The sequence below is a fragment of the Mercenaria mercenaria genome, chromosome 6, assembly GCF_021730395.1.
Source record: "Mercenaria mercenaria strain notata chromosome 6, MADL_Memer_1, whole genome shotgun sequence".
Lineage (NCBI taxonomy): Eukaryota > Metazoa > Mollusca > Bivalvia > Venerida > Veneridae > Mercenaria > Mercenaria mercenaria.
In genome coordinates, this window is record NC_069366.1 from 49,240,425 (window position 1) to 49,268,255 (window position 27,831).

Sequence of the window (27,831 nt, forward strand, 5' to 3'; positions counted from 1 at the left end):
AACAATTTCTAATTTTATTGAAATATATTTAGTCACAAGGAATAACATGCTATTCTATTGTTCAGTATAGCCCTGTGGATACTGAATGTTGAAGCCTGCTGGACAAGATGGAGTCTGACAGCATTTTCCTGGGGCTGGTGGGCTCATGTGACACTGAGAAGGTAGCTGCCACTGTACACACCTGTAATTGGAAATAATAAAAGTTTTGTTCTTGGTGGAATTTAACACGATTTAACACGATTTAAATGCCGTATAAAATAGCATAGTCTGGTATTTTTAATATCACTAGACACACTTGAATGGCAGTGAATATGATATAATTTTTCATTTTTATTTATTGATTCATAGACTGTCGCAAATTGTATTAAATGAAACGCTGTGAACACTGGTAATTTCTTTATGAATGCATTGGTTTATAATTACGACTTTTAATATTTTCTTTGTTAATGCAATGCCTACGACTGTACTTGGTTATCCTTAAGCCTGCTGGCGGCAAGTGATTTTGCCTTTGCGACCAGTGCAGACCAAGATCAGCCTGCAAGTCATGGTCTGCACTGTTCGCTATTCAGTCAGTAAATTTTCAGTGAACACCCTTTTGAATAATAAGTGGTAGTTCCCAAATTGAATAATAGACCGGTCGGTTTTAGAAATTTGGCAGGGTAAAGGTTAATTAAGACAAATTAATGCATTGACCTAAAGCTAGGAGTCTTGAGCACAGGAACATTCCAGGAAAGGGATCAGTAGAACGTTCCTTGTAAATATAATGACTTAAAATTTCACACATGAACTTTCCTTGAAACGCAAAAAAAAAAGGGAACATTAAAACGTTCCTTGTGAATATACATGTAATGACCAATAACTTGACCACATGAACAATCCCTGGAACGCAAGAATTAAAACGTTCCTTGTGAATAGAATGGCTTACAACTTGGGCCACATTAACTTTCCTTCAAACGCAAAACCTTACAACCTTGAGCATTGGAACATTCCTTCAAAATACATTGACTTACAACTAAGACGACAGAAACATCTTTGATAGACAGAAACATCCTTGGTAAACGCAAAACCTTACTGCTGGGAACATTGGAACATTCCTTCAAAATACATTGACTTACAACTAAGACGACAGAAACATCCTTGGTAAATGCAAAACAGTACAGCTGGGAGCATTCCTTCAAAATACATTGACTTACAACTAGGACGACAGGAACATCTTTTGCAAATGCAAAAACCTTAAAGCTGGGATCATATATGAACTTCCAGTCTACATATTACGTCTTAAAACTGGGAGCACAGGAAATTGCTTTGCAAACGCAAAACTTTATAATACAAAACGTAACAGATTTAATAGCAAAGTTATTTTTTTTTTTTTAAAAAACCCCTTACTGTTAAAAGCACGGGAACTTTCGTTGGAAATACAAAATCTTACAGCTGGAATCATGGGAGTTTTCTTTATATCTTTGTAACTGCAAAAAGCTTTTAACTCACAGCCTTTGTATTATTTTACTGAATGCCAACACATCAACCTCGTTTTCTAGCATTTTCTTTGTAAATGTTATTCGACCTACAGCTTCGAGCACAAAAATTCTTTACATAACTCTGGAAGCACAGGCATTTTTCACTCAAAGGTGTTTTGACTGACACCTTCAGGAGCACAAAAAGTTCTTAGTAACTGTTATTTGACTAACAGCTGGGAGAATGAGAATTTGCTTTCTAATGTTTAACTGATAGTTGGGAGCACACGGGTTTTCTTTCTAACTGTTTGTTGACTTACAATTTGGAGCACAAGAATATTCCTTCTAAATGATGTTTCTTTCTAAATAATATCTGATTTAATCTGGGAGGACAGGAATTTTCTTTTTAAATGCCATTTGCCCCACATCTTTCTAAAAGCTATTTGACTTACAGATGGGAACACAGGAAGTTTCTTTGTAAATATTATTTTACGTACAGCTGGGAGCACTGGAATTGTTACTTTAAAATCTGTTTAACGTACATCTTGGATCACACGTCTTTTCTTTTTAAATGTTATTTGACTTACAGCTGGGATCTGTAAATGTTATTCGACTTACAGATTATATTAGAGCATGAAAAATTCATTTGACTTACAGGTGGGAATTAAGGAAATTTAACATCTAAAGTTTAATCGACTTACAACTGGGAACACTGGTATTTTCCTGTAGATCCATCGACACATTGACAGTTGAATTTACAACCGTCCTTCCACGATTCACCTTGTTGATACAAATGCGAGTTGTAGACACACCCTAAATTAGGCAGACAAATCAGTTATTGTTTGTTCCGTTCTTATTATGATGAGAAGTACAAGTATTTTTAAATGTTCACTTATTCGTACTATAATGCACATTATTTATTAAAATGTGGACCTACACCACCAAACAGGAAGTGACTACTCCGTGTTACATGTGAAGAAGTCCAAAATGTAGTTCCATCTTGTTGATGAAGTATGGTATAATGAGACATATTAGGATGCAGTAGTTATATATCTTTAGCTTGGATTTATTCCTTATTGTACTGAGAACAGATCTAGACCACTTTCATTGTGAATTTCCAGGTTTTAGCTTTTAGTATTGAAAATGAGGTCTCACTCAATTTTTAATTGTGTATATGAAATAAAGCAGGAAGTGAATTTATATAATATAACCTACCAGACGAAGAACCTGTCATAGCCTGTCATAGCTCCGCCATTTCCGGTTCCGGTTCCGGTCATAACGCCACCAGTTCCGGTAACGATACCGCCGGTCATAGTACCTCCTCCGCTCATGCTGCTCGCTGTAAAACATATGAAAAGTTCCATGATTATCTAAAATGTTCACTTAAATGGGTGTGTGATATCTAAGTAGTACCGCAGTGTTTGGTAAATTGTGTTCTTCCTACTACGTATTGAAACCACGTGTAAGGTCTGCAGAACCGCAGTTCCAACTGATTAACTTTTATTTTACTATTTATGAGAATAGGAAATTTTTATCAGTACATGTATCGCAGAGGTTTTAAATCTCGGCTCGTTTGGTAAGTTATTTGTGTATGATATAAAAACGAGCTTTTCCGACTATTAAGGAAATTAAAACGTAATGCTATCGATTATATTGACGCTTGACACTTGAAATATAATTCGTACAGCACAAATGACATGTTGCGGCACAATTCTGTGAAGCCCACTGTTTATAGTCAGCGCTTGTACAGACGGACGGATCGTAAGTGTTACAATTTGCAATGACGTCACTGCATGCTGAAATAAAAATAAAATGACATATAAATAGTGTAAGAAATGGGACAAATGCATACGGTAAACCATTTTTTACAGATTATTCAATGATATACTACACACATGAATTTATAAAAGTACAGAAAACGAATAAAAATGCTCGACGAATTTTTTGTTTGTTTCCTCTCTTGAATAGGATTACAAAATGAATGCCCCAACAAACTTACTTTGGGAGCCGTCATTTTTGTACGCATTATGCAAATTAATGCATAATTACTACTATCAACTAGTCCGATGATTTAAGACGTATACTAATCCCTGGCCTCTGAGGCTTGGCTACTTGATTATTCCGAATTTGCATTTGCATGTCTTATGCAGTTACTGAATACAAATGTAAACCATATTTGTAGAGAAAACATGTTGTTGTTCTACAATACCAGGTTTCACTGTATTTTGAATGACTGAATTCAAACGTGTGTTCTTTGAAACTGAATTTCCACAGTTACGAGAACTGAAATCAATGGAAATATTTTTAATGCTCATAAAATTAAGGAAAATAGATCGACACGCATTATCGAGTAGTTGTACATTAGATTTGAAAACATGTTTAGATATTATCATTTACGTCACGTGATATATCAGCATAAGGTTAAATTGATCTACTCACATCCGCTTCCTGTCATGGTTCCTGTTCCAGTTCCTGTCATGGTTCCCGTCCCAGTTCCAGTTCCTGTCATGGTTCCCGTCCCAATTCCAGTTCCTGTCATAGTTCCCGTTCCGGTTCCTGTCATGGTTCCCGTTCCACCGGTCATTGCTGAAAGAGCATTTCAGTTAGATATCATAATTAATTTATTTTTTTAAGTTTTCCGAATGAAAAGTCTTTATTGATTTTAAAATCAGTAAACATTATAAACTATACCGTATAGAAATGGATTATAGCCACGACAACAAATCTTGAAGAACAGACACATTCATTTTTATCAGTAGGCCTACCTGTCTGAAGGTCACATTTTACATGCCTGCGATGTATCTAAACTTCATACTTACATCCACAAAGGCCACATGTTCTTGCACAGTTCTGTTTGGCGTACACTTGAGCACCAGCATCTGAACAGATGTGAGATGCCTGATTCAACATGGCACAGTTTTGTACAGCGTCGGCGCAGGCTGTAATTCAGGATAAGAAAGATATATATATATTGTTATGACGATACCTTGTGACAAAAGGTTTGAACTGTTGCATGCGGGAATATCAATGTAAAAGAGAAATCTGCGTACAACATATGACTGGCTTCATTTCACATAATAAGTATGACCCATTCAGACATTTAAACAACATTTTCAGTAATTTTCAGTTACAAATACTTTTGATGTCCCTCTCGATATGATTTTACACGAAAATATATGGTATTGGGACTTAGTTGATACAATGCGGGGACAGTTATACAGTTCAGCAGCATGAATATAAATCTATTTAAACAGGACATTTAAGGTTTATTCCCCATCCCCCCCGAACAATATCACTAAAACAACAATATCTAGAAGAAAATCAGCAGTTAAGAACTGTTTGAACTTGTTCATTTATACAGCCTGTAACCTTAGCAGAAGCCTTACTTCCGGTCATTGTACCGCTTCCGGTTCCGCCTGTCATCGTACCAGTTCCGGTTCCGCCTGTCATAGTACCAGTTCCGGTTCCGCCTATTATGTAACAGAAGATACAAAATCAGTGAAGATAGGAGTAACTCACAAACAGAAACATTTGTATAAAGGATAAACATGATATATGGACGAGAACAAAAACACTCAAATATTATTCACCAACATACTGGTACGATACTGGATATGCAGATTTGTATGCATGCCTTCTGCGACGAATTTGGTAACATTTTTGATAATATAATAAGATAAAGTATGGAGAGTTGAGACTTGCTTCAAGTGATCTCAAAGAATCTGATCGGATGAAATAATATATAATAACTAATCTTACAACGGATAGAGAGGAGTAACTCGCAGGATTTCTGACTGTTTAAATTGAATGCGTATTAATAACACTACTACTACTACTACTACGGCTACTACTACTACTTATTATTATCATTATTATTATTATTATTATAATTATTATTATGATAATAATGACTATTTTTAAGCAGCGAGAGGCCCTCAGTCGCAAATAGAACATTTAAAGTGATCTCGCATTAGAGTAATATGTGTTGATGTGCTTGAAGATTGCCTTATTTCAAAAATAATATCCTGATTTAGATGATACATATGCATTTTTACCAACAGAGCATTTCCTGAAAAATAAAACAAAATTCACTGCCGCGTCATCAAGAGAAAAAGTACCCATTGGCAAGATGATTGTGAATAGGTATATTTCTTGCTGCTTTTTTGGCAGGTTTAGTTTTTTCATCCTGGGTAGGTACATCCAATGATTTATTGTTAGCAAAAACCCACAATTCAAAATCATTACAGTAGATTTCACGCAAAAAACCTACCTCCGCACATGTTACAAGTCTTTGCGCAATTTTCTTTTGCCCATGCGTGATATTTCGAGTCTGTGCACATAGTGGGGTCATAAGTTTTGCAGTCGTTCTTCTTGTCCATACAAAATGTGGCAGAGGCGCCACCTGTCGGGGATTTTAAGCATCACTACCCAGCAAACATAATGTTCTCTTCATTCTGAGAGTTATTTTGCTCGATTCTGCTTTTAGACCTGGTTCGGTTTCCATTCCCCCACACACCCCATCTCCACCCCACCCCCTTGATAATGTGATTCGAAATTTTGAAAAGCTGACTGCATGTCGTTTGAATACCGTTAAATTCTGTCAGATCAATTCATCAAAATTATATACGCCAAATAAGAGACGTTTTCTTCGTTTATCAATGATAAAGGTATATTAAACGCCGAAGTTATGTCTGAAGGAGAGGTATTTGTAATAAGATATGAGCCGTGCCATGGGAAAACCAACATAGTGGGTGTGCGACCAGCATGGATCCAGACCAGCCTGCGCATCCGCGCAGTCTGGTCAGGCTCCATGCTGTTCGCTTTTAAAGCCTATTGGAATTGGAGAAACTAGTAGCGAACAGCATGGATCCTGACCAGACTGCGCGGATGCGCAGGCTGGTCTGGATCCATGCTGGTCGCACACCCACTATGTTGGTTTTCCCATGGCACGGCTCAATTATTAAGTTTTGCTGAGTAGTATACATGTATAACGAAGCTTAAGCAGGCAAAGCGCAACTTTGTAGAAATCCTGTAAAGCAAATTGATATACACAAATAACAGATAATAGTCACTTTTACTAAGCGTCTGCTCCAAAAGATTTGATTTTAAAAGCAGTGCTGGTGCCGTCTTCGACTTGGTTTTGTGATGACGTAGATGTTGCATTATAAACTTTCAGAAGCAATGGAATGTCGAAATGACCCTTTAGTATATTCCAGCCACACGACAGTGAAATATACTAATACAGTGGAGGGTTTTAAGCTAAGCTAAAAAGCACAAACAGGCTTTGAAATACAGCCGAAAGCTGATGCACAGAACTGTGCTATTCCTTTTTTTCAAGCCGATGTTTCGTTATCATTTCAATTCTGCAATGATAATCTGGTTCGACAAATTTTCTCAATTTTCTACATGCGAATGCCAAGCAATATTTATAGCAAATAAAACAAATGCATAGGTTTGTTATCGAAAGAATAAAGTCTCATTTACTCGTTCCACCAGTCATTGTTCCCGTACCTGTTCCGGTCATTGTTCCCGTACCTGTTCCGGTCATTGTTCCCGTGCCTGTGCCAGTCATTGTGCCACCTGTGTTTTCAATAAAAAATCACATTGTACAAGGGGTATAAAATCCTGGTAGATGCGAAAATAATAATTGGCGAAGTTACGTAATTTCCGTATGCTATTGCAGCCTTAAATTCTTCAGTTTTTGCAGACATCCATGTCCATATTGAGCTATATTTACGACCGAGGAACGTCGAATTGGTTCACGTGAACATGTAATAGCACGGAAAATTTTGGACTACTTCACATGTAAAGCTGGGTAGTCAATTCCTGTTTGGGGTAATCAGTCCGGGAAACTTTCTATACTCTAAAAGTGGTATTTTCACTTAAATTGTACCAGTAACCTAAACGCATAAAAAATTACCAGTTTCAGTTTGATAAAATCAATTTTTAAGGTTTTACGGCTTTTCAGTGACGTATGCCAGCGAGCCAAATTTTCTTTAAAAAAGCCGTCGCGACATAATTTATGACGACTTTTTCTTGCTGAGGCTTATATTTGCCATATTATATATTTTTTTACCATAAACCGCACTCAAATCACATCTGACTTTAATTCATTTTCTTAGGTTTTAAGTAACACTGCCTCTGGACGGAATTCTACATCACAAGTTAGTCCCAAAGTCAATGGAAATTTATCATTTGCTTACGGAGGCCCGTAATATTCAATGCATATGTAGAATTTAAGTTTGTTACATATGAACATTTCTAAAATACTTATTAATTCAGCTTCAGAGTCTTGGCAATAAGCTAGTTCAAGTATTGAACGATCTAAATAACGTTGATGTCCGTTAATGTTAGATACATACAGTTCTAGAAAAAACTGTAAGTACTTTCTAAGTTTTTGTTAATCATATCTTCAATGATTTCACTAGAACAATATGAAAAAGTCCTGGTTTCCAAGGCTAAAAAATAGATTTTGACAGCAGTCTCAGAATGAAGCATTGTCATTGGTCAATTGTAAAACTGTTACCAGAAACAACCAATCACATTTTGGAGATTTGACGGAAAGCTTTTTAAGTTCGGGCGCTGGTAAAAGAACAACTGATCTGCAACAACAAAGGCTGTATAGCAATACATCTCTATTCACAATTCTAATACTTTTAAGATTTTCTTTTATATAAACAAAAAAGGATTTTACCGTGTATTGTCTTGTCGATTAGAACACGTTTCGCAAAATTCCGGTTTACCACCTCGTATTTAAACCAGATTAGTATCCCTTCCTGGTGTAATTCGAACGTGTTAGAATGGAAATAGATTTTAGTTTTGCGTTGTTTGTTGGCAAATCAAACACGGTTTTGAGTTCAGATGCGCGGTAATCTAACTTTTAACAAAGCACGCAAATCTAAAATCTATTTCCAAAATAGATACTTGAAACCTAAAAAAAAAAAAAAAAAAAAAAAAAAAAAGATTTTTTCTTACCACATTTATTACAATAGTGTGCACAGTTGTTCAAAACCCACGTGGCGTAGTCTGGATTTGTACACGTGGCCTGTGTGTAATCAGCACAGTTTGGAAGCTTATCAGCGCAATTTCCTAAATAAAAAGCCTTAAGAGTTGAATATTTATGACAAACATTTTAACAATACGTTTTTCGTTTACAGTCGAAGGGTATTACTTTCTACAAATTATTATTATTATTCATGTCTGATATATTATTAGGACAATTTTATTATTTTCTTATTTTTTTATTATTTATTTTTCAATATTTTAATTCAACCTGTATGGTTCTGACTCATACCTCCGGTTCCGCCAGTCATAGTTCCACCAGGCATTGTTCCGGTTCCAGTTCCACCTGTCATAGTTCCAGTTCCTGATATTAAGATGTTTTCAAAATCACGTTTCGGCATAAGTTAAAGCAGAAAAATTACAAGCTGATCCAGGAGAGTTGATTATAATGTGTAACAAAACTTTTTTTTTTTGGACAGAGAGTATCCGATTAGAATAAAAGTTTTAAGCGAAAACAAAACTTTTCCGTATGTGTAACAGTTTTACTGACCTAAATATAGCATTAAACTAGTTAAACTAGGTGAATGGTTTCATGATGTATTACTCTAGATCGATAATAAATACAAAACCAAAACAACAACAACAAAAAAACAACAACAACAACACACACACAACCGCACGACCCCAACCCATTTAATCTTGACAAGTGAGAATAGAGAAGACCATGACCCAGTGAAAGCCCTGTAAGATTCTACTAATTATCATTCAGGAGTATGAAATTTGACTCATATCTAACCAATAATACAAGATGAAATCTAAACATGTTTTCTTTTGACATTTAAAGAGCTATAACTCCACAATTAGTACTCCGAGCGAAACAAGCTAAAGACGGGCGATCAGGCGGACAGACACACAGCGAAGGTAAAAAACAAGATGTCTCCCATGATACTATTACTTTTATTGATGTTATAAGGTAGAATGATTGTGATTCAATGTATGAGTGCCTTTCTTGTAAGAAGTTTTCTGGTAACAGGTAAAATTGTAATGGTCATCAAATTACATTATCATCAAAACTATTGTCTCAAAATCTTACTGCTCGTTGTTTTCATTCTTTCACAGTTTCATGTAGAAGAGTTTTGATGATATTTGATATATATGCAATTAGCAATAACAAGCAAGTCAGTGTTTGAGTCCCAGTATATCTCATACAAAAATATTAATATTTTCACGAGCTGTTTTAATATCCTGTGTTTGTAAACAAAAGTCTGATGGTTTGTAAAATAAAGTCTATCTATAATTACATTCTTTGTTAATTTAATACAACCATATACAGTAAAACAGGGGTACAAAAAATAGGCTCCCTCGTCCGATCAAGCTGAAATCAAAGAGAAAGCATTACTTTTGTAAGCATTTGATTAAGCCACCTCGAGTAACTTCACAGTGCAAAACGTGAAAAAGCTCTAAATAGAAACATCGCAAAAGCTCCGTTTTCATCAAATTTCTTTGTTTTCTGTAAGCTGAAGGCTGATGAAATATGTCGTTTTGCATATACATGTATGCACAACGATTCATAAAATCAAATACATTCAAACATAACATTACAACATATACAAATGGGTTAGACCGTATAGGCTGTAACAAAATACGTGACGGCCCTCACAGAACAAGCTAAAGCGCAACACAGGAAGACATGTACGTGTCTCCCAAAAGCTGAAATATTCGAAGAAAGTCAGCATCGGCGAAAGCTTTATTTGTCGGTATATATAGCTAATGGCTGCGGTTGCGAGAAGCGTTGGTGAAAGCTTAATGCCTACACAAGCTGGTATTGAAGTTGCAAGCTGTAGTGTCGATGCAAGCTGTTTTCAGGTCATTTATAGCTTCCATGTATATAGGGCTTTCCGCTCTGCCAGGATATGCCTGTTTGGACGGAGTTTATACCTGTTCCAGTTCCGCCTAGAACTACGCCAGTTCCGGTACCACCTGTACCAGGAACAATGGTGGTTGTAGATCCTGTACCACCAGTTCCGATACCACCTGTTCCGGTACCACCTGTACCAGGAACAATGTAGGTTCCAGATCCTGTACCACCAGTTCCGGTACCACCTGTTCCGGTACCACCTGTTCCAGGAACAATGTAGGTTCCAGATCCTGTTAGGGATGATGATTCGAAAAATTACAAACGTATGTTGTTGTCTGTTGACAAATGAGACTTTAGACGGTGAGTGTGTTAATATGCTCGTATAAGTATATATACCAAACGGTGATTTTGACCAAAATTTATTATAGACATACAATAACTAAAACAGGAAGACCAACAAAAGTATGAGAATGAGGCTTAGATTCGATAAAATAATGAGCCGTTGTTTTCAGATGAACTGAATTGTAAACATAGTAAAGAAATAGAAAAAAAGATAACAGAAATAGCATAAGTGCTACCTCCACATTTTCCACACCATTTTCTACAGTTTTGATTGACCCAATCATGGTAGTGAGCATCAGTACAAATGGTACGATCGTAAGTGTTACAGTTCGACTGTGTGTCAGCACAAACTATATTTAAAAAAAGTTTACATGTTCAACAGAGGTAAAATACGCATGTATCCGAATTTATGACACTTATTTGGTGATCGTTATGTTTGTTAAAGTTTCTATGTACTTATACTGAGAGACTCAGTACGGTTTTACTGATCACAAAATTGTTTTTTCACGAGCTGTTTTAATATCCTGTGTTTGTAAAAAAAAGTCTGATGGTTTGTAAAATAAAGTCTATCTATAATTACATTCTTTGTTAATTTAATACAACCATATACAGTAAAACAGGGATACAAAAAATAGGCTCCCTCGTCCGATAAAGCTGAAATCAAAGAGAAAGCATTACTTTGGCAAGCACTTGATTAAGCCACCTGGAGTAACTTCACAGTGCAAAACGTGAAAAAGCTCTAAATAGAAACATCGCAAAAGCTCCATTTTCATCAAATTTCTTTGTTTTCTGTAAGCTGAAGGCTGATGAAATATGTCGTTTTGCATATCGAGGGTTCAACGCAATAAGGGCGTATCTACATATAGTTATTATATGTAGATACGTCCTTATTGCGTTGAACCCTCGATATACATGTATGCACAACGATTCATAAAATCAAATACATTCAAACATAACATTACAACATATACAAATGGGTTAGACCGTATAGGCTGTAACAGAATACGTGACGGCCCTCACAGAAAAAACTAAAGCGCAACACAGGAAGACATGTACGTGTCCCCCAAAAGCTGAAATATTCGAAGAAAGTCAGCATCGGCGAAAGCTTTATTTGTCGGTATATATAGCTAATGGCTGCGGTTGCGAGAAGCGTTGGTGAAAGCTTAATGCCTACACAAGCTGGTATTGAAGTGTGCAAGCTGTAGTGTCGATGCAAGCTGTTTTCAGGTCATTTATAGCATCCATGTATATAGGGCTTTCCGCTCTGCCGGGATATGCCTGTTTGGACGGAGTTTATACCTGTTCCAGTTCCGCCTGGAACTACGCCAGTTCCGGTACCACCTGTTCCAGGAACAATGTAGGTTCCAGATCCTGTACCACCAGTTCCGGGACCAACTGTTCCGGGACCACCTGTTCCGGTATCAACTGTACCAGGAACAATGTAGGTTCCAGATCCTGTACCACCAGTTCCGGTACCACCTGTTCCGGTACCATCTGTTCCAGGAACAATGTAGGTTCCAGATCCTGTTAGGGATGATGATTCGAAAAATTACAAACGTATGTTGTTGTCTGTTGACAAATGAGACTTTAGACGGTGAGTGTGTTAATATGCTCGTATAAGTATATATACCAAACGGTGATTTTGACCAAAATTTATTATAGACATACAATAACTAAAACAGGAAGACCAACAAAAGTATGAAAATGAGGCTTAGATTCGATAAAATAATGAGCCGTTGTTTTCAGATGAACTGAATTGTAAACATAGTAAAGAAATAGAAAAAAAAAATATAACAGAAATAGCATAAGTGCTACCTCCACATTTTCCACACCATTTTCTACAGTTTTGATTAACCCAATCATGGTAGTGAGCATCAGTACAAATGGTACGATCGTAAGTGTTACAGTTCGACTGTGTGTCAGCACAAACTATATTTAAAAAAAAGTTTACGTGTTCAACAGAGGTAAAATACGCATGTATCCGAATTTATGACACTTATTTGGTGATCGTTATGTTAGTTAAAGTTTCTACGTACTTATACTGAGAGACTCAGTACGGTTTTACTGATCACAAAATTGTTTTAATTTATTGTTTGGTATCTAAGACGCCTTCGAAATCGATATCAGTCTCTGACTCACTGCGGTCATAGAAATAAGAATGTTTTTGACAAAGATTCAGTTTAAAGACACTTGAAACTCCATAAAAATCTTATGATATTGCGCTATTAGGCCTACAACCTCCTCCTGTCATAGTTCCTCCAGTTCCGGTCAAAGTTCCTCCACTTCCGGGGACAACTCCTGTTCCACCTGTGCCAGTCACGATTCCTCCACTTCCGGGGACTACTCCTGTTCCCCCTGTACCAGTCACTACTCCTGTTCCCCCTGTATCAGTCACTGTGCCAGTGCCACCTGGATATAATCCCGTTATTCGGTACCGGTAGTTCCGGTACACGTTGCAAAATTCATATGAAATGAGCAGGATTATAGACAAACAGCAGACAAACATATGTAAACATTTGCTCATTCTCATCCATGAGGATACTGCTACGGTTCCACCTCCTTTCTTTGTCTTTGAACATAGATACATTTTAAAAAACAACAAATGTATAATTTTCATATTTGAACTCTTAGTGAATATCGTGCTGAAAAATGAGGTATGCAGTATTCCACATATATTATTAGGAAACTTTAATAAAATGTTAGGTTATTTATCAAAAGCCATTAAAGTTTGTAAATATTACAATCTATGTACTTAAAAATAAATTTCAGAATGACACCTTAATAATCAGCAGCAGCACTACATATATCAAGAGCTGTCGGAGGACTATAAAATCCTTATCACTAAATTTAATGAATGAACACGAAACGTCAAAAGGATGCATAACTTAGTAAAAGACAACATAACTTTTGTGTCAGATCATCACAGTGAACAAGTGTGTGGAGATCCGACACACTCCCACAGGTGACTTCTGAGATACCAGCTTACATACGAAACCGTAACTAAATCAGGACGTGGACGCAAACGCCCATGAACACATTAGTGAAAAAAGCTCTCTCTGCTTGTCGTATACCTGAGCTTAAGTGAAATCGGTATTGAATTTTGAAACAAATAACAAAGTTTTACAGAGTTCTTTTTAGAGCTAACAGATTATATGAATTAACTGAGCGGATATATGATCCAGTGGTTAAAAGTCAGTCTTCTCCGGCTAAGAGATCTTTCTGAGACTTTATATCAAGAGCCCATGTCGGCGCTTTACATCAGACCTGATAGGAACTAAGAGACGCTTTTAGACTTGGGTATCCTTTACAACTTGATGTCCGTCCTTAAATAACATGGGTACATTTTTGTTTTACCTGAACCACATCTATTGCAGAATCTTGGACAGTTTTTAGTGACCCAGCTGGTGTATGAGGAATCGGTACATACGGCCGCTGTGTAGTCCTTACAGTTCGGGATGGCGTCTTGGCATGCTGCATCACAAAAATATAGACTAATTTTGAGCCGCCATGTTAGAAGGCGCCATCTTGTTAATGTTCTCAAACTTTTTATACATACTTTCTATTATATAATATCTTCTGTACCAGAAGTAGTTCCTTTTATATTGTTTTAGTGGATTATCTGTAGCCAAGACGAAAGTAAACGGTTGGGAATAAAGACAAAACTAACATCGGGAAACCGATATCTGTTATTATTACATACTCGTTTCTATTCCCCGTTAAGTTACACTGGTACCGGAAACGTCAACATTTTTCCATACACTGACGCCTGAATTTCATATCGGGTGCGTGACTAATTCAGTGTGTGTTTGTTGCACTACTTTTTCTCTATTTAGTTCAGTATTGTCAATCCTATTCAGGCTATTGAACATATTTATGATATTTACATAATATTTACACGTGTAGATGCGTATACATGTAATAAAAATGTTATTATCTTTGCATCGGGAAATATTAACTCGTTCTTCAGCGAAAGAATATATTGCGCTCCTACCGCTGAAGAACTCGTGCATATTTCCCGATACAAAGCTAGTAACCTAAAAATATTGGTCCAACATTACGCCAATACCAAACATCACTAGCTAACCGGCATATCGGAATTACATCAGCCTGGCATCGGACCAATATTGAAAACCATATTTGTCCGATATTGTCCATATTTAGGCCTAATGTTTGCTAGTTGAAGTTTATCGCAGCAGAAAATGAGGCTAGAGAAGTCACGTGACGGTCACTCTAGTTATGAACCAATAGCATCGTGCATTAGGTTATCAGAAGACATTAAGGAGACAAAGACTATTTCTAGATATGAACACGCACTGTTTAAACTTCAAATTTAACGAGAATGAACGATGTACGTGAATATTTAAAACTAAACATACATCCTGTCATTGTTCCACCTGTCATGGTACCGCCTCCGGTCATAGTACCTCCTCCGGTCACTGTACCGCCACCGGTCATAGTGCCGCCACCGGTCATTGTGCCTCCGGTCATTGTGCCTCCAGTCATCACACCACCAGTTCCGCCATTACCTAAATACGCGATAACAAATTATGATTTATTTTATAAATTTTTATGTGGCCTAAATGTGTAACTGAAAGTGCATGTTTACTTAGACATTCGCCTTACCCGTGTCAAAATGTGAAAATATTGAAATTATAACCTATCATATCTTATCTATCCTTTGGAAGCACAGAAATTGTTGAAAATAAGTAAATAACTTACAGAAAGCGCAGCAGTTGTCCTGTACCCATTGAGCGTAGTCATGATTAGAGCATACAGCCTTAGTGTATGACTGACAGTTGGTCAGCTTGTCAACACAAACACCACTCGTTCCGCCGGTCATTGTACCTGTAAAATACACATGTAATTCTGCCTTATGCTTGTGCTTTACGGTGAGCTTGTCAACAAATACACAATAAGGGTCCTACGTTATAAAACTTGGTCTGGAGACCAGTCAAAGAACGAAGCCTTGTCATGGGTCAGTTTCAAATTTGTGATTTGGAACAACCAATCATGCGCTGGTGTTTAGAGACTGGCCTTCAGTTTTTTTTTATCCAGTCATTATATACCTGAAAACTGGTTGGCATTTATTCTCAAACTGGTGTAAGAGGAAAAGTTATTCGAAGTATACACGCTTATTGCATCCATGGGACAAAATTAAAGAATAATATCATATCATATCATATTATATTATATCATATTATATTATATAACATATTATTTTATATATCATATTATATTATATTCATATATAAACATGTTGCACAATCACAGACACAATAGACTGAAACACACGGAAAGCTATTATTACATTAAAAATTTGAACAGAAAAATGAAAACAGAATACATTCTAATGGATTGATATGATTATAAAATTCAGGTATTTTTTCACAAATTTAAAGGTTGCCATAATATATCAGTCTTGCGTCATCAAGTAACTCTTAGCTCGTCACGTTTCTTATCCGTATCTAATAGATCTATGCATAGCAGTCTTGGATTCATAATTATGTACATTCTGCCAGCTCAAATCGAGAAATTTAAAATACAAACCAAAACTTAACCAAACTGGTATAAGTAAATTGATAATTATTATTGAAACATGTAATTAAAAAAAAAGATCTATAAAATGATGATATCATATGTTAAACTTACAATAAACACGGTATACTAATTACTTTCTGGATAGCTCTTATCAACTCCTACTAAGTATTTGTTTTTGCACAGCAACAGTGAAAAAATGTCAAACTTTCTTTTTTCTTTTCATTTTTTTTTCTGACTTTTGTCGTTTTTTTTTCAACTAAATGCAAATCGCAGTGGCAATATACGTGATTAAGGCTTAACATTAAACACACCGCCACCAACAATAAACATACAGAGTTATTGAACGTTTCACCGCAAATGCTCAGAAAACTCGTGCACAATGTAAGATTTGAAATTTACGGTCTATAGTAATCGAAGAAAGTTTGCTGTTATCAAAATTGTGAACAATCACGGATCTACTTGTCAATTTGAAATTGGTGAAAGTTTCATTAGAATGGCTTTTACGTCTAGCCATATATCTTTTGGAGCTTATTGAGGTGATCTTTAATTTAAGCCGAGTTAACCTTTGAAAATAAACATGGTCACACAGAGCAACAGAAATCAAATAACCGAAGGTAGCAGGATAGACACATATCACTCGAGATAAGACTTATACATATTCATGTCATTAAATTCGGTAAAATGAATATTCATTACACTAGCAACTTATATTAGTCCAAAATTATCACAGTAAATTTATGAGGAGCTACTATGTATATTTATTTTATTAAATACATGTAAAGCAAGGAAATAAATTCATCACATTACATTGACTTAATTCATATTAATCACATTATATTGAAAAAAGAAACATGAATATTCATTGCATTATATTGAAACAATGCATAATTATCGCAACTGAACAATGCAGATTCAGCATATGACAGTGAAACAATACATATTCATAATATGAATACATTAACAAATATATATTCACATTATTCTGAAGCAATGCATATTCATCACATAAGAATTAAAACGAGACTCAAAACACATTACATGCTGAAAGAAACAGAAGTGCAGTTACACACATAAAGCTGTATCAAAAAGTTCAACAATGAATAAAAAGTGCATACCAAGGCTTTAAGTAAACGCAACGACGAAGCGCCGGGTATTTTGAAACCACCACTTAAGTTTTCTGTCATGCCGTTATATAAACAGTGATTTGCGGGATGTAGCTGAAAAACAGGCAAAGCCAATGGAACCTCAAAAGTTATCTCGCAGGTATATTTCTCTTTCCTCCATAATGCTCTGGAAAATTGCGTTGGACGTGCGCCGTGGACATCAAAGGATAAAAGCAGAACGTAAGGTTCGGATGTCTAAGATTTATACCTGATCCTGTCATTGTTCCGGTTGCCGTACCGGTACCTGTACCTGTCATTGTACCACTTCCGGTCATCGTTCCACCGGAGCCGGAAGATGTGCCACCACCACTGCTTTGGAAGTTACACTGGGGTTCAGAACAACACTGACCTGGTTGCTTCACCAGTGCACACACTGGTGGAAGAGTTCCATACGATGGACAACTAGACAATGATAAATGTCACATGAATTTCCGGCGAGTCTTTCAAAACGCTTTTTACATTCAATGTCCTTGCATTTTAACACCAGCATGCTCATCATTTGAGTAGGACCTGACCGATCAATACATTTTTTTCCCGTATTACCTATTACACAGCATTTTATTTTTCACCGCGACAAAAATCAGTAAGGGTACAACAGCTTGGTGTTTTATTTTCCCGGCTAGTTATTTCATCGACATGTACAGTGTATGTGATTTCATGACAATGTAAAATGTCAATAAACGTGTTTTCACAATAGCCCGGTTATAGATCTACAACCTGTCATACGACATTAATCGAAAATACTACCATTCCTAGGCCATTATGAGCATTATAGTACCAAACTGGAAAACAGTGTTGCGTGTTCGACACGACCACATACTGATGCAGTACCTGTTGCAAGTATTTCGATTGCGATATAAATTTGAAAGAAAAGCCACAGCATAATTATGACAATGGACTTGATATAAAATTCACTGGTTCGCATTTACTTAATTTTGATCTTCATATAGGGTGTTTCATAATAGTGTTACCCTTACAAATCAATTCCAATCTTAAAATAAATCTAAAAATGCAACATAATATTCGTCATGATAGCTACATTCTGTAAAAAGACGACATTTAGATAGCTTTCTTAAATTCCCCCTCCCCCAATATGGCGCTCACAAATGAGCAATGTAAAGATACATGAAACTTAACATGTTTAATAAGTATAACTGCTAAATGGTTTTATCATGTTGATATTTGTACAGCAGTAATCCTTTGTAGGCACCGTCAGAAGAACTTCATACAATACATCAACTGTGAAATCGATTAAAAAAAAATCTGTCATTAAGCGATTTTATAATATCAACATGTCTTGTTTATATTACTCTCTGTTTTCTATGTCACTAATCAAACCATTTTTTAAAGGGAAGTGGTTACCGATATTATGAAACACCCTGTACTTACCGATCAGTGCACTTATACTTTCCGGCAGCACCGTTTTCACAGATACAGTTATACAAGCACCCGTCTTGCCACGCCTCTCCTTGCTGATATGTGTGACCTTTGTAGGTACAACCTAAAAATCCGACGAAAAATGAACTACTATCTTGACGTTTGTTATATCAATTTAATAACCTTTGTTAATGATGGTTGCGAAGAGAATACATTCTTCTGCAAAGACAGACATGTTATTTTCCATTTGATTACATTTTTCGTTGGCTAACGTGACCAGAGCAGCAACCTCTCTACAACGAGCACATTTTTATCTGTCCAGCAGCGTTCGCTTTAGACAGGTTGCACTGTAGCTCGGTGAATATCCGTAAAGGATACCTCATTGTGCATTTTACCGTGCCTAGTACCGCGGAGCGCTGGGCACAGAAGCTTCGCAGCTCAAAATAAACGTTATAATGGATGTCACTCGAAATATTTCAATAAACAAGGGTTAAAGGTTTACCACCTTTCATTCGCTATGAAAGGTCACTATTTTCACTTTGTATACTTTTATAATTTTGACTCGAAAAGTGATAAGTTGTAATAGATGCTCGCTCCTGGAGCAGTACTGGTTTTGATAGTAAAAATAATAAATTGATAAATATATCTAGTTAAGCTATTTGGATGTTTTCATGTTTTATTACTCTAATTATATGAATACAAAACAAAAAAAAAAACCCCACACGTTTAATCCTGACAAGAATAGAGAAGACTATGACCCAGTGAAAAATCATTCAACCATAACCCTGTAAGATTCTACTTCTTATCATTGAGGAGTATGAAATTTGACTCATATCTAACCAACAGTATATTCTTTTGACATTTAAAGGGCTATAACTCCATAATAAATGCGTTCACAAGACAGAGAAATATATCTTAAAATCCTCTAGATTTTCTAATTCGCAAAATCTTTGCTTCAGTAACAGTTTTCAACCACGGCTGCATAAACAACCGGAAAGTAAAACTGGAAATACAGATAGTTCACAACACGAGTATAGCCCTAGTGCTGAGAGAAGAAAACTCGGGAATTAATGCAATTTCAAGAATACAAGTCATAACTACGCTTACAGGACTCCGATGCAATAGTTTTAAAGGACCCCGGATCCATTGACATTTCATTTGAATTCGATCTACGTGTTGCTGTAACTGTTCAAATGACAGCACGTGTAATAAATATTACCACTTAAGTTTTTGTTTTGTTTTTGTTGGGGTTATCGTCGCACCCACACATTATAAATCATATGGCGACTTTCCAGCTTGGATGGTGGAGGAAGACCCCAGGTGCCTCTCCGTGCATTATTTCATCACGGGAAGGGCGATTCGAAGCCAGCGACCTTAACCACTCGTCCACGGAGACCCCACTTACATGTTAAGTATATATAAATGTACAAGAAAGACGATGTTGGCATCTATATCCTTGATGAAAATATAACTCATTGATCTCTTCATTTCATAGAATTTTTACTCATTAAAGTTTCATTTTAGGGAATGTATTCATAATAAATATATACAGCAAATTCCGTGAAGCAACAATCCCGCGTATTTACTGTCAAACAACAGCAATGTTTCTGTTTCATGAGAACTCACTTATTTTAGTTGCGAGACTCCAGTTTCTACGCGCCGAGGTACTAGGCACGGTAAATTGCGCCACGAGGTATCCTTAATGGATTGACAACGTGTGAACGGTTATCTAAAAAAAAAAACGTATTTCATCACGCAAAATATTACGGCTAAAGGTAAAGTTTGACATATATAACTTTACCACATGGAACACATTGTGTATTTTTTTCGGGGCCAAAGTTATCCGCATCTGTCCGATTTTAGTGATATTGACCACCATCGTCTTTGAATAATCTATTCACAGCAAAAGCAAAAAAGCAGTTATATCCGTCGGCGGTATTTTCGAATTCTTCCAGTCCATCCGACGTCATTGTGGTCTGACAGCAGTAAGGCACTGGAGACTTATTCGTCTTTTACCGAATCCTCAGCATTTTCTGTAATTTGTGGTTATGGCTGTCTGGAAAGTTATCTGTTTACAGCAAAAGCAGAAAAGCGAATATATAACTCATACTGTTAACTAGCTGTATGGCATGCATGTTGGACTTTCGATTTCTGTGTACTAACTTCCGTCACGCTTTGTGGCTCAGACCACGAACACTTAAAATACTTAAAAACGATAGATCTAATTTTGTTGTAATTACAAATTGTATAAAGTACCATAGACTATTCCTGTAACAGGAAAGCAAGACAAACAACAAAACCAAAAGCAGCAAAAAATGGGAAAACAGCTACATCAATAATAAGGCCAAACTGTGCAACAGCGACAACAACAAAAACAAGACAACAAAATAAGTTAACATTTATATATACATAACAACACAAAAAAAAACACCACCAGATTATATTATTGTCATTGGTTTCACACGCACAAAATATAACCACAACAACCAACGTACATAGTGTGGACATTTTTAGCTGTAGAACAAAAATGACGCCATTTTCTGTAACACCACGAGGCAAACTGTGAGTAAAATATTTCTTTTGATTTTGACTAAATTATTACAACAACCAGTAAAACTCGGATATAACGAAACCTAATGAAAATACACACTACTTGTCTTAAATGGACTATTTTTTTTAAATACCAAATGTGTTTTATATAGAAGTAAAGGCAAAATGTTGCCCAGAACACTTTCTACTCGTAATCATTGCCTTCGTTATATCCGAATTTTTCGGTAAAATGTTAGTTAGTAGTGTACCTCCAGATCCCCCTCCGGTATTTCCAAATGTCAGTGTGAACGGTTCATCCCCTGTTAAATTAGACAAGCGGCATGAAGCAGCAATAAGCAACAGAATTCAGCAAAAGCGGTAAACAATATTTATCAAAAGCAAAAGTTCTTGCGCAAACATAAAATGTGTGCACAGCATACACACAACGCCAAAATTAGCAAAACAATATGCAACAAAATTGCATTAAAGCGCAGTCAACGGCAAAAGCTTTCCGCTATAATTGAAGAACGTGCGTATACAGCACATATGCAATAGCTAAAATGCATCAAAGCGCAATCAATGGCAAAACCTTTTTGGCAATAATAATAGAACGTGCGCATGCCGAAATTAGCACAACAGAATGCAACATAACTGCATCAAAACGCGGCAAACGACCAAGTTTGTTCGGCACCATAAAATATGCACATACAGCATACACACAATGGTAAAACTGGCAAAATAGGATGAAAAATAAAATTAAAGCGTGGTCAACAAATTTATGTCTCCGGTAAAGTTCTCGTCTTTTTATACTGAAAAGGTACTTAAAACAAATTCTTACCTTTAATGAGAGCTATATTAAGGAGCAAAACTCAGCTAAGCCAATAAACATTTAGAAAAAGCTAAAAAATATACAAAGTTGGATACGAATATAGATATTTATTTACATTTCATCAATTATTAATTATAGATTGGTAAACTTGATATTATCATATGCTTATGTAAAATCTTCAGGAGAATTTAATAGTTCATTCTTTGTTCAATTTTCACTTAACATTTTGGTTTTTGAGTCTTTATCTTAATACAGCACGTGAAAAGTGTTTTATCAGCTCTCTGTAACGTAATCTTAACATTATTATTGTGACATAAACGTTAGACAAAATAAAGAAAAAAAAACATCGATAAATTAAACGGCATTATACATTACATGGTATATGAGCCGTGCCATGAGAAAATCAACATAGTGGGTTTGCGACCAGCATGGATCCAGACCAGCCTGCGCATCCGCGCAGTCTGGTCAGGATCCATGCTGTTCGCTAACGGTTTCTCTAATTGCAGTAGGTTTTAAAAGCGAACAGTATGGATCCTGACCAGACTGCGCGGATGCGCAGGCTGGTCTGGATCCATGCTGGTCGCAAACCCACTATGTTGATTTTCTCATGGCACGGCTCATATATAGTTGGGGTGGATATTACAACAATAAATACTTGTAGAGCACGAATTTTATACGTATTTGCCTTGAAATCATTTTTTATTTTAGAATATATTGCAAAATTTTTGCCACTCTGACCGAATGATTGTAATAACCGTAACTGATCGTTATATTATTAATTACCTTCATATATCACCTTCCAAAGTTGTTTTACACAGGTTTGAAATGAATTGTACATGTCTGCCGTCAACTATAGCAGAATGACAGATCCTTTGCAATATTGGCATATCAGTTCATCAAGTATTGGGTATGCGAATCAAACATGCTTTGAGACATTCCGTATCATCAAAAGCTAATGAGACGTTTTTCTTTTGAAAATTGCTGGTATTTTCATATGGCTTCAGCCTTAAACAAACATTTACGTGGGGGGTTATCATATGTTATATCCATTACATGGATAATGAAATCACTAAACATGGCTATGTTGTTTTAACTTAATTCGACTTAGATGGCTTATAAATTAAAACGCAACAAGGCATTTATTTGGAAAATAATGTGACTTCTTCGAAACAATTTTGAAACAAATACGTAAATTTTGTAAATGAAGAAGAGGGGTCTGTCTATTGATTGCTTAGTTTATATATCAGTATTGTCAAAACATTCTTTTACATTTGAGCCATGCCAAGGGAAAACCAACATAGTGGCTTTGCGACCAGCATGAATCCAGACCGGCCTGCGCATCCGCGCAGTCTGGTCAGGCTCCATGCTGTTCGCTTTCAAAGCCTATTGGAATTAGAGAAACTGTAAGCGAACAACATGGATCCTGACCAGACTGCGCGGATGCGCAGGCTGGTCTGGATCCATGCTGGTCGCAAAGCCACTATGTTTGTTTTCCCATGGCGCGGCTCATTTCTTGTAATGCTTTTGATGTACCTAAGGTTGTTCTGTGGAAATTTTCATGCACCAGTTTAAGGTTCGCAGAGTTTAAGGAATTGATACCCATCGTTTTCTTTAAGATTCCATAAAAATGCCAATTTTGTAAAGCTACTTGACTGCTTCAACTATGGCATAGATCACTACACAAGATTGTATATTTGACTCGAAACAGTCTAAGTGACGACAGACGTCACATCATAATTACGGAATACTAAATTATCGAATAAAAAGCCCAGTCACTGATTTACGAAAAAAAAAACAACAACAACAACTGGAAATATATGGAAAGACATTTTTATACTTCCTAGCGAAAAATTCAGAAAGATAAGAAAACAAGAGGGCCATCATGGCCCTATATCGCTCACATAAGTTTAGTTGCTTTCTTGAACAAATTCCTTTGACAAACAAAAATACTAGAAGAGTAGGTCACGGTAAAGAATATTCAAGATAAAAACTACTAAAATATGTTAAAAAATATACAGGTGGTCCAAATCTCTTTGCTGGACGTCAGTAGGTTTGGGTTAAGAATATTAAAGATGAGTATTGAAATCTGTATCAAAAGTCATACATGTGGTCCAAATTTCTATGCTGTACATTCAAAAACAAGAAAGTAGGTTAGTAGGTCAGGATTAAGACTACACATGTATTGAAATCTATATCAAACATTATACAGGTGGTCAGGGTTAAGAATACTTAAAGATGAGTATTGAAATCTGTATCAGATGTTATACATGTAGTCCAAATTTCTATGCTGTAACTTCAAAAACAAGAAAGTAGGTCAATAGGTCATGGTTAAGACTATTCAAGATAAGCACTGAAATCTGCATCAAATATTATACACGTAGTCCAAATTTCTAAGCTGTAACTTCAATGCCATATACCAAATATATACGCTAAGGGCTTTATGGTTTCCGAAAATGATCTTTTAAAGGTTTTCCCTGTATAAGCCAATGTAAAAGCTGTTGACCCTGGGGCGCAGTCAATTTTGACCTCCGGGGCATGATTTGAACAAATTTGATAGTTGATCAATAGACAATACTAAATACCAAATATATAAGGTCTTGGTCTTATGGTTCTGGACAAGTATATTTTAAAAAGATTTTTCCTTAATAAGTCAATGTAAAACAAGGAACCTCCTGGGTGTGGCATATATTGAGCCCAGGGTCATGATTTGAGCAATCTTGGTAGAGAACCACTTGAGCATGCCGCATCTTAAATATCTAAGCTCTGGGCCTTATGGTTTATAAAATATTTTTTTAACAAGTGTTTCCCCTATATAGGTCTATTTAAACCATATGCCCCCATGACAGGGCCAGTTTTAACCCCAGGGGATAATTTGAACAATCTTGGTATAGGACTACTACACGATGCTACATACCACATATCAAAAAAGCCCTGAAGAAGATTTTCAAAGTTTTCCCTATATAAGTCTATATAAATCATAAAACCCCGAGGACGGGCCATATTTTACCCTATGGTATAGGTAGAGGACTACTAGATAATGCTGCATACCAAATATCAAAGTCCTAGGACTTGTGGTTTTGGACAAGAAGCTTTTCAAAGTTTTTCCCTATATAAGTCTATATAAAACACGTGACACCAGGGCGGCGCCATATTTGACCCTAGAGAAATAATTCGAACAATCTTGGTAGATGACCGCTAGATGATGCTACATACCAAATATCAAAGTCCTAGAACTTGTGGTTTTGGACAAGAAGCTTTTCAAAATTTTTCCCTTTATAAGTCTATATAAAACACGTGACACCAGGGCGGCGCCATATTTGACCCTAGAGAAATAATTCGAACCATCTTGGTAGATGACCGCTAGATGATGCTACATACCAAATATTAAAGCCCTAGGACCTGTGGTTTTGGACAAGAAGACTTTTAAAGTTTTTCCTTTCGGTTGGCATGGCAACCAGAGTTATGTATTGAATTCAATTCTTTGAACACTTTTTTTAAGAAGACCATCAAAGAAACATCCCTGTGAAGTTTCATCAAACTTGGTTTGGTGGTTTAGGAGGAGATATTGTTTAAACGAAAGCGTGGACGGACATGCTCCGGACGGACGGACGGACGCCGGACGATGAGCGATCACAATAGCTCACCCGAGCACTTTGTGCTCAGGTGAGCTAAAAGTAGACGACTATTTCAGAATTGCACTGAAAATGGGTTGTCAGCAGGTTGAGATTAATCTTGTGCTTACCAGGTCACTCTGCGGACTTCTGATAAGGATATCTTATATAGGTTCTGTTGACATTTTAAGTTCAATTACTCAATACAGAGTTTTGTCAGTACTTTCATGCACACATAACTATAATACAAAATAAGATTTTGACATGTTTATAGATTTAACTATATTTTTAAAGCCTGTAGAGAAACTTCAAAAAGTTTTTGATTTTTCCTCTGGTATGGCACCTTTATGTATGTTTATTTATTTCGTTGGGTTTAACATCGCACCGACACAATTATAGGTCATATGACGACTTTTCAGCTTTGATAGTGGAGGAAGACCCCAGGTGCCCCTCTGTGCATTATTTCATCACGAGTGGGCACCTGGGTAGAACCACCGACCTTCCGTAAGCCAGTCGGATAGCTTCATCACATGAAGAATTCAACGCCCCCTTCCCTCTTTAGGTGTAAATGACAAGCGATAACACCAAAAATAAAGTAAAAAATTGTAAAAAAAAACATAGAGATTTAGGATGAGGGATACACCAGAATAAAAGATGTTAAACTTGACTGAATTATCGATTCTGTTTAGAACTAAATTCAATGTCAGGCAACATCTTCAAAATATTATTTTCATTTTCAGGCACACATCCGGCTTTAAAAAATCCATGTAACTGTATTAACTAAAATTTTTGTTTTCAGAAAATTTGTGGTGTTTCCTCTACAAGAAATGCAGATGTTAAATACAACTGATATTACCTGCGGGCGAATTAGATTCAACTCTTTATATCTTGAAAAGAAAACAGAAACCACATTCAAACCGCATATATAATTAAAATCATTATTCTTATAAAAAAAAAGAGATATGGAGCCAGTGCTACAGTTTCGTGTCGAAAGGTTCTCTTCCTATAAACTAAACGAAATTCTTTCTTTTGATTCCATCTTAACACATCAGGATATTGAATATTGTTCATAGAAAGCGATCTCTTTTTTCAACGGGTGAATCTCTTAATAGGTGCATCGAGGGGCTTTAAATCCTAAAATTTGTCGTTTACAAGAGATAAACTGAAGCCGTATCAAATATGAAACTCAAGTTAGATAAAAAATATGACTCGAATTTTTGATATATATCATATAAAAATTTAGATTTATTGCCCACCTCCACCCAACTCTAACAGAGTTTCAATGGGCTATGAAAGGGCCTTAATTAAACAACCAATTCAGAAAGAAAATGACATTCATTTAGCTTGCTAGCCACTAACAATGTCTCGAACATAACTATGACATACAGAAATATATGAACTGAAAGATGTAGCAAGAAAAAACACACCAAGTTTACGCTTAACAAAATTTCGAAACTTTGATCCGAGAACTCGTCGTCTTTGTTTTAACAAATATTCTATGGATTACATAGTATTTTAAACTAATATCAAAAATGATCAATTGATTATATCTTATATATTAAAAACTAACCTGCCGCCCTTTTCTCCGACTTCAAACTCTTTGCCGAGACGGCCACCAATCCAATACAGAGCAATACGGTTATAAACGTCTTCATTGTAAGGCCGTCCTACCGAAACTGATCGAAAGGTATAGGACTGCCAACGAAAGTGAGAGATAAACAAGGGGACTATAGTTTATAAGGTTTTGACAGCTGCCCTTTACCAGCTGTTGAAAGGACAGAGATAAGGTGACAATTGCGAAGATAATGCATGTAGAACCATAAACGAATGCCTGAATCATAAAATATCATTGGATTCACCACAAATTCATGTACACCACTTACATGCAAAAAATTTCCTGTAGTTTGTGCTCTTGGCCGTTTAATTTACAATAATTGAGATTTATAAGCCGTTTTTAATTAACTGAAACAGGCTTTCCGTTTAAATCTATATGCTGACTGTAATGATAAATGTGCAAAGATAAACAGATAGGAAAATAAATAAATAGTACTTTCATTATAGTTCATCTGTACTCCTAACTGGTGAACTAGTCTATGCTAAGCAGGAATGATTTTGTCATACCACAAAC

General features: G+C 36.2%; 1 protein-coding gene across 21 annotated transcripts; it reads right to left on the minus strand.

Annotated features, from left to right (window-relative positions):
- LOC123548951 (putative per-hexamer repeat protein 5) lies at positions 1–27,429 on the minus strand. Of its 21 annotated transcripts, none has more exons than XM_053545851.1 (23): positions 27,274–27,429; positions 18,747–18,858; positions 17,566–17,759; positions 15,376–15,501; positions 15,033–15,182; positions 14,011–14,127; positions 12,895–13,065; positions 12,472–12,585; positions 12,087–12,180; positions 11,956–11,981; positions 10,893–11,006; positions 10,395–10,604; positions 8,749–8,820; positions 8,430–8,543; positions 6,939–7,034; positions 5,725–5,856; positions 4,841–4,924; positions 4,274–4,393; positions 3,894–4,040; positions 3,140–3,250; positions 2,670–2,793; positions 2,156–2,267; positions 1–181 (listed from the first exon to the last, which is right to left on the minus strand). In XM_053545851.1, the coding sequence occupies exons 1-22, from the start codon at positions 27,356–27,358 to the stop codon at positions 2,231–2,233; spliced, it is 2,550 nt and encodes an 849-aa protein (XP_053401826.1). In that variant the 5' UTR covers positions 27,359–27,429; the 3' UTR covers positions 1–181; positions 2,156–2,230. The 21 variants fall into 21 exon arrangements, with proteins under 21 accessions (XP_053401826.1, XP_053401823.1, XP_053401824.1 ...); XM_053545848.1 differs by having other exon boundaries at positions 3,894–3,964; positions 3,995–4,040; positions 11,956–12,180; XM_053545849.1 differs by having other exon boundaries at positions 3,894–3,909; positions 3,952–4,040; positions 11,956–12,180.
- Positions 27,430–27,831: the final 402 nt, after the last annotated feature.

Excerpts from the sequence above, each read along its gene's own strand:
- LOC123548951 (XM_053545845.1), bottom strand. The coding sequence starts at position 27,358 with ATGAAGACGTTTATAACCGTATTGCTCTGTATTGGATTGGTGGCCGTC. Across the intron at positions 13,066-14,010 it reads CTGCAATAGATGTGGTTCAG|GTGGCACTGGCACAGTGACT; the intron begins GTAAAACAAAAA and ends GATTATATCCAG. Across the intron at positions 8,544-8,748 it reads TATGACTGGCGGAACCGGAG|GAAATTGCGCTGATAAGCTT; the intron begins GTATGAGTCAGA and ends CTTTTTATTTAG.